This window comes from Otolemur garnettii, unplaced genomic scaffold (genome assembly GCF_000181295.1).
Source record: "Otolemur garnettii isolate 467f Iridium unplaced genomic scaffold, OtoGar3 scaffold00005, whole genome shotgun sequence".
Classification (NCBI taxonomy): Eukaryota; Metazoa; Chordata; class Mammalia; order Primates; family Galagidae; genus Otolemur; species Otolemur garnettii.
The window spans coordinates 20,153,634-20,164,966 of record NW_003852400.1 but is presented as its reverse complement, the minus strand read 5'-3'; the positions used below and the strand labels follow the sequence as shown (position 1 = coordinate 20,164,966).

Sequence of the window (11,333 nt, the reverse complement as noted above, 5' to 3'; positions counted from 1 at the left end):
CGGCGGGTCCGGGCTGGGGACTCGAACCCGCCACCCCAGGTGCACGTGGCTGGCGCCCTAGCCGGCTGAGCCATAGGCGCCGAGCCGGGTGACTAGATTTTAACATTTGTAAAGCGGGACAACATAGCCGGGGAGCGGGGTGGAGGCAGGGCAGGGGACGGGGCAGGGCAGGGCCTGACAACAATGCAAACTTTGATAAGCAGTTCTCGATAATCACTTCTCAACAATTATTTGTTATTATTACAGTTTAACATTGTAAAATTAACAAAAATAATATAAAACTTACATTCGGGCGAAATAGCCACATGGCAGCCGAAAACCGTATATTCCCTTCCTGTTCTCCTGCCCGTTCGTGCATTCTTTCCAAAAATCGGGACTTTTTAAAAACGCCGCAGGACGGGGGACAAATTGATTAAAAAGCGGGACGCCTGGTCACCCTATACAGCCTTATCAAGCCCTTATTTACGTTAACCTGGCCTTGTGGCACTTGAGCTTACATAAAGCTGCCGAGGATAGCGAATAAAACCAATATCACTTTACCTTGACTGCACGAGGCCGTCGTCCCTCTCGGTATTTGGCTCGCGTGTCGCATACCTCCCTCTGGACGTGATGGTCAAATAAGCCCCCAAGCTGCCCTCCACCCGACGCCATCTTGCCGGCTTTGGTCATCTCAAGAAAAACAACATCCGCCTTGCGGATCTCCTGTTTATCCAATAAGAGAGCTAAATGGGTGAAGACGTGTCAGGATTGGCTGGAGAATCGACAGCGTCGGCTATCGTTTCCTGCGCGAGAGGACTGGGTGAACGAGGTGCTGCCTCCTAGCGTCTCGGCGGAGAGGTCCGGTAGGTGCCAGAAGCTTGTTTGTCCCACCCCCTACTGGCGCGCCGCGAGAGGCGCAGCGGGGAGGGGGGCGGGGCCGATCGATCTTTTCGAGCTACGACGCCCTCGGCCTGCCCGGGCCGGGGTCAGCCGCGGCGATCGGCAGGCGACCCCGGAGCGGCGCCTCTGGACCATGTGGGGTAGCGATCGCCTGGCAGGTGCTGGTGAAGGCGGGGCAGCAGTGACTGTGGCCTTTACCAACGCTCGTGACTGCTTCCTTCACCTGCCCCGGCGCCTCGTGGCCCAGCTGCACTTGCTGCAGGTAACACGCCGTCCCCGGGACGTCCCCTGCAGCCTCGGGTGGGACGAGACCGAGGCCTTTTAGGGATTCAGCGGCTGCTAGGGCCTTTGTCCTCAGTGGGGCACCGGCTGCTTTCAGGACGCCCCTGATCGGTGCAGAGTCCAGACTGAGGGCCCCTGGAGGGCGGGGCGGCTCTGGGTAGAGTCCACATCTCACGCCTGGTTTAGTGCACCCCGGGCCGTTAACTTGTCTTATGCCAGGTCTTCTCAATCGGTGAAAATGGGCTCTGAAACACCGTAACATTCTACCTCTGTATTCAGAAATACACTTTAGAATGGAAAAGCTCTTGAAAAGTCGTTTATTTTTATTTTGAAAAATGTTTTACCTGCAGTCTATTTTCAGTTACTTGTGCTACTGCCTTCTATACCTTAATAGGGATTGTGTACCACGTCCCACGAGCAGGAAAAGTTAATAATGATGCTTCTTGCCGGCATCGCTGACCCTTGGAACCCAGCTGAGGTGTGCTAGGAACGTGCGGTGGAATTCTGTATACCTGCACGTATTGTGGTCAGGATCACTGGAACCTCTGTGGACAGCAGCTCGTCTGGACGTTGTGTATCTCACAGTTATACCTGCTAGGAGATACCGCATCCATATTTTCATAATCAAAAATAGAGGCACATGGTCTCACAAATTTGAGTGTGGGGGCAAAGGAATAGGATATTTGAAATCTTCAAAATCCAGGATGCATAATACCCACCACTGGCTAAACCATGCAAGAAATATCTAAGTTATGGGTAGCACCTGTGGCACAAAGGAGTAGGGCGCCGGCTCCATATGCTGGAGGTGGTGGGTTCAAACCCAGCCCGGGCCAAAAACTGCAAAGCAAAAAAAAAAGAAAAAAAGAAAAAAATAATTTCAAGCATCTCTTTTTTTCCACTTTATCTACTTAACTATAGTTATTTTTCTGGATTTTTGGGTCAATCTTTCAAAATAAATCAAATTCAGCAGAATCCTTTATTTTTTTTTTAACTTTTAAGTAGCTTTTGACAAGCTTCCTTAATGGCTAACGAAGAATCAGTGACTGTCACCAAGTTCCAGGTAGAATTTGGCTCAGTGCTGTCAGAGTGAGCTTTGATGAGATTTCAATGTGTTTTCAAATCTGCACCAAATGAGTTTATTGGAATAAACTTTCCACTGAATGAACTTATAGGTATACTTCCTTATAGTAACTCTTCCATCACTAGTAAGGAATTTGGCTGTCTTGATCTTTGTTTTAAATTTTGAGCCTTCAAGAAGTATTCATAAGAATTAATTCGTGGATATCACTTTAAAATGTAAATGTTTCTATTCACCCTATAGCAGCAAAATATGCCAATTTTTCTTTCAAATTATCAAAGTCATGCACATGTCATATAAAAAAAATTGGAAAGCATGGAAAATTATTAATGAGAAAGTAAAAACTACCCATAATTTCAGAAACTAAAGGTAACTAATACTGACAGTTTAGGTCAAATCTTCCAGTTTTATTTCTAACATTTATTTTTAACAGAAATGAGGTCCATCCTGCACCCATAGAGTTCTGTGTCCTGCTGTTTTTGTATAATGTTATGAGTGTTTTATTTTGTTAAGCAGTAATTATCATTTTAAGTTGTTAAACAGTAGCCTCGCACAAGTTTGCCATAATTTTGTTTGTTGTGATTTTAATTTATGCTCAGTTTTTAGACATTAAAAGTGATACTATAATTATATTTTAATAAAATGTTAAAAATAGCACACCTTTGTTTATAAAATATTGTTTTCACTTCTGGTTATTTAAGATAAACTCCCAGAATTTATTGGGTTAGAGGACAGAGAGAAAGCAGAAAAGCTGACAAGTTGGGAGTTAATAGGTTGGATTATTGTGTTTGGGCTAAAGCATTGAGTACAATTACAATATAGATAATATAGTAACAGAACAATGGTTTTCTGGCCTGTGTCATACTTACCTTGAAGCTTGTAAAAATACAGATGTGCTGTTCTTTCCTCAGACCTACTACATCAGAATCTTTCCGAGTAGGCTTTAGGCATCTGTAATTTCATTTAATTTTATTTGGGGACAGAGTCTCACCCGGTTGCCCTGGGTAGACTGCCATGGCATCACAGCTCACAACAACCTCACACTGTTAGACCTGAGTACCTGGGACTGCAGGTGTGTAACACAACCCCTGTTTAGTTTTACAATTTTAATAGAGACGAGGTCTCCCTCTTGCTCAGGCTGGTCTCAAACTCCTGAGCTCAAGCAGTCCACCTGCCTTGGCCTCCCAGAGTGCTAGGATTACAGGTGTAAACCACTGTGCCTCATCTGTAATTCTAAAAATACAACCTTATCTGTAATTCTAAAAATATCTTCAGGCTACTTAGATGCACAAGAGTTGAGACTCACTGTTCTAGAATCATAAAATGTTAATGGTGGAAAGGACCTTAGTTATCTAGGGCATTAATGAATTTAAGGGAACTGGCATTCTTAGGCCAGCACCATTTCCATGCGTTTAATTTGCCCTCTTATCTGTAGCTTACTCAGCACAATACAGTTTAGTTTGCTCCCTGTTTCTTCCATAACCATCTCCTTCCCTCTTCTGTTCTCTTACTCATGCCGTTCTTCTCTAAAGCATTTGTACTCCTTTTGTACAAGTTCTGTGCCTTTTTGAAGAGTATAATCATACCTCTTCCACATAGCTTTCCAATTTTCCATCCTCCACATTTGTCTCCTTTTCAAAACATCACTATCGATGTTATGTAACAAATCTCAGTTGTTAAACTCTATTCTACGTTTTTTCAAGTATAGTCTTCTCTTGTTTGCCTAAATCTTTTATTTTAGGATTGAGTAGCTGGTAGAAGCTTTAAGTTAGGATTTGTCAGCCTTGGCACTGTTGACATTTTGGGCTGGATAATTTCTTGTTTGGGGGACTATCCTATCCTGTACATTGTAAGATGTTTACATACCCTTGGCCACTATCCACTAGATGCAGAAACCACCTTCTTCCCCCAGTTGTGACAACCAAAAATGTCTCTAGATGCTGTCAGATGTATACTAGAGGACAAAATTGCCCCTGGTTGAGAACCACTGCCTCCACTCAGCAACCTTGTCTTGCCTGTAGGCTAGGGACTTGCTGTGATCCCACTAGGGGGAGAAGATTTCATGCAAACAAATGGCCACACATTTTTGTCATCTCCCTTATGTTAGCAAGAGATATGTATCCTGAGGCCTTGGACCTGAGAATTCCTAAGACATTTCCAACCTAAGATTTCACCTGAGGATTTCCTTTGTGATAATACTGATACAGCTCTTTGGACTAACGCAGACAGTCAGTTTATTCATTGATGAGATTAAACTCTTGGAAAAGAGGTGCCTTTCTCCCCTCTACCTGAATATCCAAGGACTCTGGGATTCAGGGTGTTTTTCACATAAAAATGAACTCAGAACATTGGTCTGCAAAGATCACTAAATCTAACTGAGCCCAGACTATATGGAACTAGTATTTTCCTATTTAATAAAATTGATCTTTCGTTTTGTCAGTGAGCTAGTAGCGTTCTCTTTTTTAATATTTCAAGGTATAGTTCATATTTCCTTATTTAATGTTTCTGGCTTTAAAGGTTCACATGAAATAGGAGACTTGATCTGGATTATATCACTGAATCTGGGGGTTTGGTCGCCTTCACACTTGAAGCTTCAGCTCACACAGTTACAGCTGAGATAGGAACTTAGGGCTTCTTTCTAATTGCAGATCTAGGGCTCTTCCTCCTTTATCAAACTGCACCTGATTGAAAGAATATGTATCAGAACAGGTGAACTGTTCTGTGAAAATTGTGAGAAAAATTACACAACTGAATGATACATGATGGCTTTCTGGTATTTAAAATTTTAATAACCTAGTTAATTTCAAGTGCATTATATTGCCTCAGAAGTGGCTCCAGTGTCCTTTAAAATTCGTTCTGTTTAAAGAAACAAACAGTGGCTCAGCGCCTGTGGCTCAAGTGGCTAAGGCACCAGCCACATACCCCTGAGCTGGCGGGTTCAAATCCAGCCTGGGCCCACCAAACAACAATGACGACTGCAACCAAAAAATAGCCAGGCGTTGTGGTGGGCGCCTGTGGTCCCAGCTACTTGGGAGGCTGAGGCAGGAGACTCGCTTAAGCCCAGGAGTTGGAGGTTGCTGTGAGCTGTGATGCCACAGCACTTTACCCAGGGTGACAGCTTGAGGTGCTGTCTCAAAAAAAAAAAAAAAAAAGAAACATAAACAGTACCTAGTTTTGAGCTAGTAAAATCATGTAAGTGAATGGATTTGATATTTAATAGTTTAAATTAATATTGATAGAAATGGATGAATTTAATAAATACTGAAGTTTCCTCATGTAATAATTCTTGATGGTCATTAGCCAAATATTTACTTTTTATTCAAAAATGACATATGTGTAAAAATGCTCACACTGCAATATTTAGTGAGGACAAAGGGTATGAAATTGTTCCTTTAGTATACAACTATGTACAAAATTAACTTGCACGTAGAATAAAGAATTAGCAAGAAATGATAAAATTGTTCACATAATTGTCTTTTTCTGGAGGGAGTATCAATAATTCTTTTTTTCCTTCCAGGTTTACATGTTTCCCAAGGTTTCTATGAGTTTATAATTTTTTAATCATGGAAAACACTATTTTTAGTCTTTGGCCACAGACTTACACATTTTATATGATTGCTCTTTTAATGAGAATAAATTTTATATTTTGCTTTTTTAAACTTATATTTCCATAGTTCTATGACCCTTTAATATTCTTCAAGAAGCCACATCATACAACATTTCTGGGAAGGACACACAATGCTATAAGTAATTACCTCAGAGAACAAGGACATGTCTTCATATTTTACCCTTTTATACATTTTGTGCATTTACCATGCATATTTATTACTATTCTAATAAATAAGTAGATAAATATGGGATTGTATCCATATCTAATCCATTTGGGTGGTGTTTCATAATTCTAAAAGCTATATGTTATATTTTTAAGGATCTTGATGTATGTTTCTGATTCTGTACTTCTACATAATAGTTATACATAAGGCTCAAAATCAATTTATAATGCTACCATAAGAATATAAGGGTGTTAGTTTTAGTCATTAGCATCACCAGCTTTAGTTGTTGGAAATGAGTATGGGTTTTGAAATGTTATGACAGATGTGGATAACAGAGCTATCAACTGTCTCTAGTGCGCTTTTTGTATGTGTGGATTGCAGTAATAGTTTATTTTTATATGGACCTACAAATACATGGAAAAACTTTAAAAACTTTTTGCCTTCCCTTTTCTCATATGAATAGAATCAAGCTATAGAAGTAGCCTGGGATCACCAGCCTGCATTCTTGAGCTGGGTGGAAGGCAGGCATTTTAGTGATCAAGGTGAAAATGTGGCTGAAATTAACCGACAAGTTGGTCAGAAGCTTGGACTCTCAAATGGGGAACAGGTAAGTGCATAATATGATCACAGTAAGTTTCTTCCAATGTCATGTAATATAGCAAGGAAAATAAAAGTTAAGGTTTGTTTTTTTTTAGAGGAGGTGAGATCACACCTAATTTGTATGCTGTTATAGCTAGTCTAGGAGATTCAAGCTGACTTATTTATTGTTAGATCATTATCTTATAGTTTATCGTGCCCCCTAATTGATTTTTTATTTTTCTGTTACTCATTTTCCATGTCTTTAATTTTGTTTTTGGTGTTATTTTTCCTTTATGGATTACTGGGTTTTACTTACTATTATTGGACTTCGTTTTGTTTGTTTCTGACGTACTATCTAACCTTCCACGGTCTTACTTGATTAAAAAAATCAATTCTAGATGGAGTTATTATTTTTTTCATTTTTGCCTTCCCTTAGGCATTTAATATGCGTAGATCGTAAATCCCCAAACTTAAAGACCTGTATCTATTTTTGTTTTATTATGTTCATCAATTTATTCCTTTAAAATTTTTTAAACTAGAGAAGTCATGTGTATTGTAAATACTTTACAATTGAAAGTAAAAAAATGAGTGTTTGCCTCTTTCCCAACCCTAGCTTCAAAATGAATTTTTACTGTTGGGCAGGATCTCACTAGATCCTTAGTATTTAACAAATGAGATTATACATATTCTCTGCAACTTTTATCCCACAAAATATATCAGGTACCTCTTTCTATATATGACAAACAGTAAGCATTGAACCTTTCTCTATTGTAGCAGTGCTGATCTCCCAAAGAATCCCTGGAAGAAACAGAAAGTGGCCTGGCTAGCCCAGGAGTCCTCAGTTCTTGGGCAGGAATTTCCTTGTGCTTCCTCAGAATCAGTCATCCTGTTCAGTAAGGAAGGTACTGAAAGGAATTTCACTGAGGAGTTTGAGATGAATGCTTGGCAAAATTCTGCAGCAATCCACAAAAGCAGAGAGGAAGGGCTGGTTACTTAGAGCATTTAACATGCCAGGTCTTGGAGGTCACGCCCTTAAACCATGGATATGCCTTTAACAGGGGAAAGGCAGCAAGATGGTGGACTCGAGCATATTCAGACATACCAGCATTGGTTGGTTCTGTGGAATGGAGTGAGAGGGTGTTTGTTTTACTTTACTTCTAGCTGTGAAGGATTTTACTTTTGCATAATTGTTCTTGATTTCTTTTTTATGTATTTTTCACTTTTCTAGAAGCAGCATAGTTTGAAGTTATGAAACTACAGTTGTAAAACATCTGGAAACAATGAGAGTGTGTGTTAGATCAAACTGTGGCTTGATGATATTGTCATTTCTTCTTGTATTTTTTCCTCACATGCCTTCCTTTTAATGATTATTTATTTTTGCAAAACATGTGTTGTGCTAGGTTGTATTTTTCTTTGTTTTATAATTAGTTGTGAAATAATTTTTCCTAAATGCCGAGTATATCCAGGCCTAGCTAAGAATAGATACTTAAAATTTGTCACACGAAAGACTACATGCACACACTCTCTCACACACCTACAAAGATTAAAAGGTGACCTTTTATTTCCTAGGGATACATAAAATAAAAGTCTTTTGAAATTAGTTTTAAATTTTTTATTTTTTTCTAGGTGTTTCTCAAGCCATGTTCCCATGTGGCCTCTTGCCGACAAGTTGAGGTGGAACCCCTCTCTGCAGATGACTGGGAGATCCTGGTAAAAAAAAATAAGATAAAATGATCTCGTTTTAAAGTTCAACTGCTTCAAAATATCACTGTCTTTAGAGTTCTCTTTTCTGGACTTTCTTGTGTCTTCTGAGTTGGTTGGAGTTATGAGAAAGAATTGGTGGAGAGCTGATGTACGACATGAGAATTACAGAGACTGAAATTGTACTGTGGCTCCAGGTGTGCTAGTGCGCACCTATGATCCCAGCCTCTCAGGAGGCTGGGGTCAGAGGGTCACTTGAGCCCAAGAGTTGAAGGCGCAGTGAGCTGTGATCGTGCTCCTGTACTCCAGCCTGAGTGTCAGAGTGGGACCCTGTCTGCAAAAAAAAAAAAAAAAAAATTGTACTGTATTTGGGTTCCATGTTAAATGAGTAGATTTTAGCTGTGTGAGATGATGAATATGTTAATGTATTTCACTATAGAACCCTTTTTATTATCTATCTGTATCCCATATCATGCTATATACATTAAATATACACAGTGAAATTTATTTTTTTTTTAAAGAATGAGTTGAGAATTTTCTTACTAGACATGGCATGGACAAAATGTAAAGGGAGTTGATTTTTTTGTCTGTTGGTTCTAGGAGCTGCATGCTGCTTCCCTCGAACAACATCTTTTGGATCAAATTCGAATAGTTTTTCCAAAAGCCATTTTTCCTGTTTGGGTTGATCAACAAACTTACATATTTATCCAAATTGGTAGGTGCTATTTCAATATTTGCTTTCATACGCTACACCACTGTAGCACTGAGTCCAAAGTCGAGATGAACGTGTACTCATAAACTTTATTCTCTACACAGTTTCACTAATGCCACCTGCCACTTACGGAAGGCTGGAAACTGACACCCAACTCCTCATTCAGCCAAAGATACGCCAAGCCAATGAGAATGCATTTGCAAACACAGATGATGCCTATGGGAAATTTCATAATTATGGGGGATACCAAAAAGGAATGACTAAGGAAATTCCTACCAAACAACTTCAGTCAAATACTATGCAAGTCACCGGATCTAATAAAACAGAGTCAGAGATTTCGGTTGACTCGTCAATCTCAGGCTTATGGACTATGATAGGAAACATTTTCTCTTTTGGATCTAAGAAAAAAACAGAGACATCCTGGGGTTTAACTGAAATGAGTGCATTCAGAAATGCACAGTCAGAGGTGGTTCCTCTAGATAATATTTTCAGAGTATGCAAATCTCAACCTCCTAGTATACGCAATGCAGCAGCAACGTCTGTCTTTCACAAACACTGTGCAGTTCATGTGTTTCCGTGGGACCAGGAATATTTTGATGTGGAGCCCAGCTTCACTGTGACCTATGGAAAGCTGGTTAAGCTACTATCTCCAAAGCAATGGCAAAGTAAAACAAAGCAAAATGTGTTGTCACCTGAAAAAGAAAAGCAGATGTCAGAGCTACTAGATCACAAAGACACCAGCTCAGATCATAGTGAAGAAGCCGGTAAGGCCCATGTGCTGCAGGTAGTCTGGAATGGCCTTGAAGAATTGAAGAATACCAGAAAATATACCAAAAGTGTAGAAGTTCTCCATCTTGGGAAAGTCTGGGTGGGTGTAAGTTTTATAAATTATTGGGGGGAAATTTATGTTGCTTAAACTTCCTCAGAAGTGTTAGAATATTTTATATATAAATTGAAAACCAATAAAAAAGAAAGTATCTAAATGTTCTGGGCGGGGGGCACAATTTTGCTTATTAGGGCAAAGTCCTAGTTCAGGTAAAGATTATTTATTTCTGGCCAAATAAGCTTGGTCAGGTACTGGCCCAGAGAGGTCAAAATTACTTGCTTGAGGTTGCCTAGCTAATGAGCGATAGAACTAGGATTCAAGCCCAGACAGATTGGCTCTGGATTCGTGCTCAGCTCAGAGTGCCCTACAAAGCCTCACGTGTCTTAATGCTTGCAGATTTGTTGCCAAGTTCTTGAAAATGAAGAAAGGACATGTTACATACTGGGGAAAATGCCCAGCGTAGAGAGAGATCATGGCATGAGATAACCTTCCATCTGGGCTGGAATGCACCCAGGAATGGGTTACCCTGTTGAGATCTGCTCTCTAACTTGAGTATAACTTGGAGAGGAAGTGGACAGGGTAACCAGTATTCTCCCTCCTTATCCTGACCCCTCAAATACTAATGCTAAGTTTTAAAAGTCTTTATTTCTCCCCCATATTAGAATACAGGATGCACAGTAGGCTGGGCGTTACTCTGTTTGAGAAGATAGAGAATGGGCCTCAGTCCTTTCCAGCTTGTAAGGTTTTGGTTGATGCAGTTAGTCTGATGAGTTTTCCCTTGTAAGTTCCCCGATGCTTTCGCCTTACCGTCTGTGGGAGTTCCTCTTTCACATTAACTTTCACCAGTTTGATGGCTCTAGTCGTGGCAATTGCCTCTTGACTATGAATCTCCCAGGAGTCTGTTGTACTTCTAGAACCTAGGTGTCCAGATTTCTAGCATGACCTGGGAAATATTCCTCAATTATTCCCTCAAATAGATTTTCCTGCCCTTGTGTATTTTCTTCTTCATCCTCAGGGATTCCTGTGATTCTTATGCTAGGCCTCTTTATATACTCCCATTATTTTTCATAGGCTCTGTTCATTCCTCTTATTTCCCTGTTCTTTCTCTCTGACTAACATGTTTAATTCAAAGGTTTCATCTTCTAACTCTGAGATTCTTTCTTCTGCCTGGTCTAGCCTATTCTTAAAGTTTTCCACTGTGTTTTCTATTTCCTGAAATGAAATAGGAAGCTCTGCTTGATTTTTTAAAAATAATTCAATTTCTTCAATGAATTTTTCATTCATTTCCTGCATTGTTTTTGTGGTTTCTTTCTGTCGGGTTTCTATTTTCTCCTGTATTTCATTAAGCTTCCTTACAATGCATACTTGAAATTCTTCATTGGTCGTTTCAATATTTTCATTTTGGGTGGTTTCCATTGGTATGGAGTTAATTGTGTTCTTTGGGGGTATCCTTTCAATCTGGTTTTTTATGTGTCTGGAGTTCTTTAGCTGATTCCTTCTCAT

General features: G+C 39.9%; 2 protein-coding genes across 2 annotated transcripts in view; one reads left to right on the top strand and one right to left on the bottom strand.

Annotated features, from left to right (window-relative positions):
• Window positions 1-685, bottom strand: part of RBM48 (RNA binding motif protein 48) — a 9,606-nt gene extending 8,921 nt beyond the window's left edge. The window contains exon 1 of the mRNA XM_003782665.3: window positions 541-685. Coding sequence (XP_003782713.1) covers window positions 541-669 — 129 coding nt within the window. The 5' untranslated portion in view covers window positions 670-685. The remainder of the gene's footprint in view (window positions 1-540) is intronic.
• A 238-nt stretch (window positions 686-923) lies between these two features.
• The window catches only part of PEX1 (peroxisomal biogenesis factor 1), a 41,700-nt gene continuing 31,290 nt past the window's right edge, over window positions 924-11,333 (top strand). Inside the window, exons 1-5 of the mRNA XM_003782663.3 lie at window positions 924-1,141; window positions 6,476-6,619; window positions 8,218-8,301; window positions 8,893-9,007; window positions 9,109-9,872. Coding sequence (XP_003782711.1) covers window positions 1,013-1,141; window positions 6,476-6,619; window positions 8,218-8,301; window positions 8,893-9,007; window positions 9,109-9,872 — 1,236 coding nt within the window. The 5' untranslated portion in view covers window positions 924-1,012. The remainder of the gene's footprint in view (window positions 1,142-6,475; window positions 6,620-8,217; window positions 8,302-8,892; window positions 9,008-9,108; window positions 9,873-11,333) is intronic.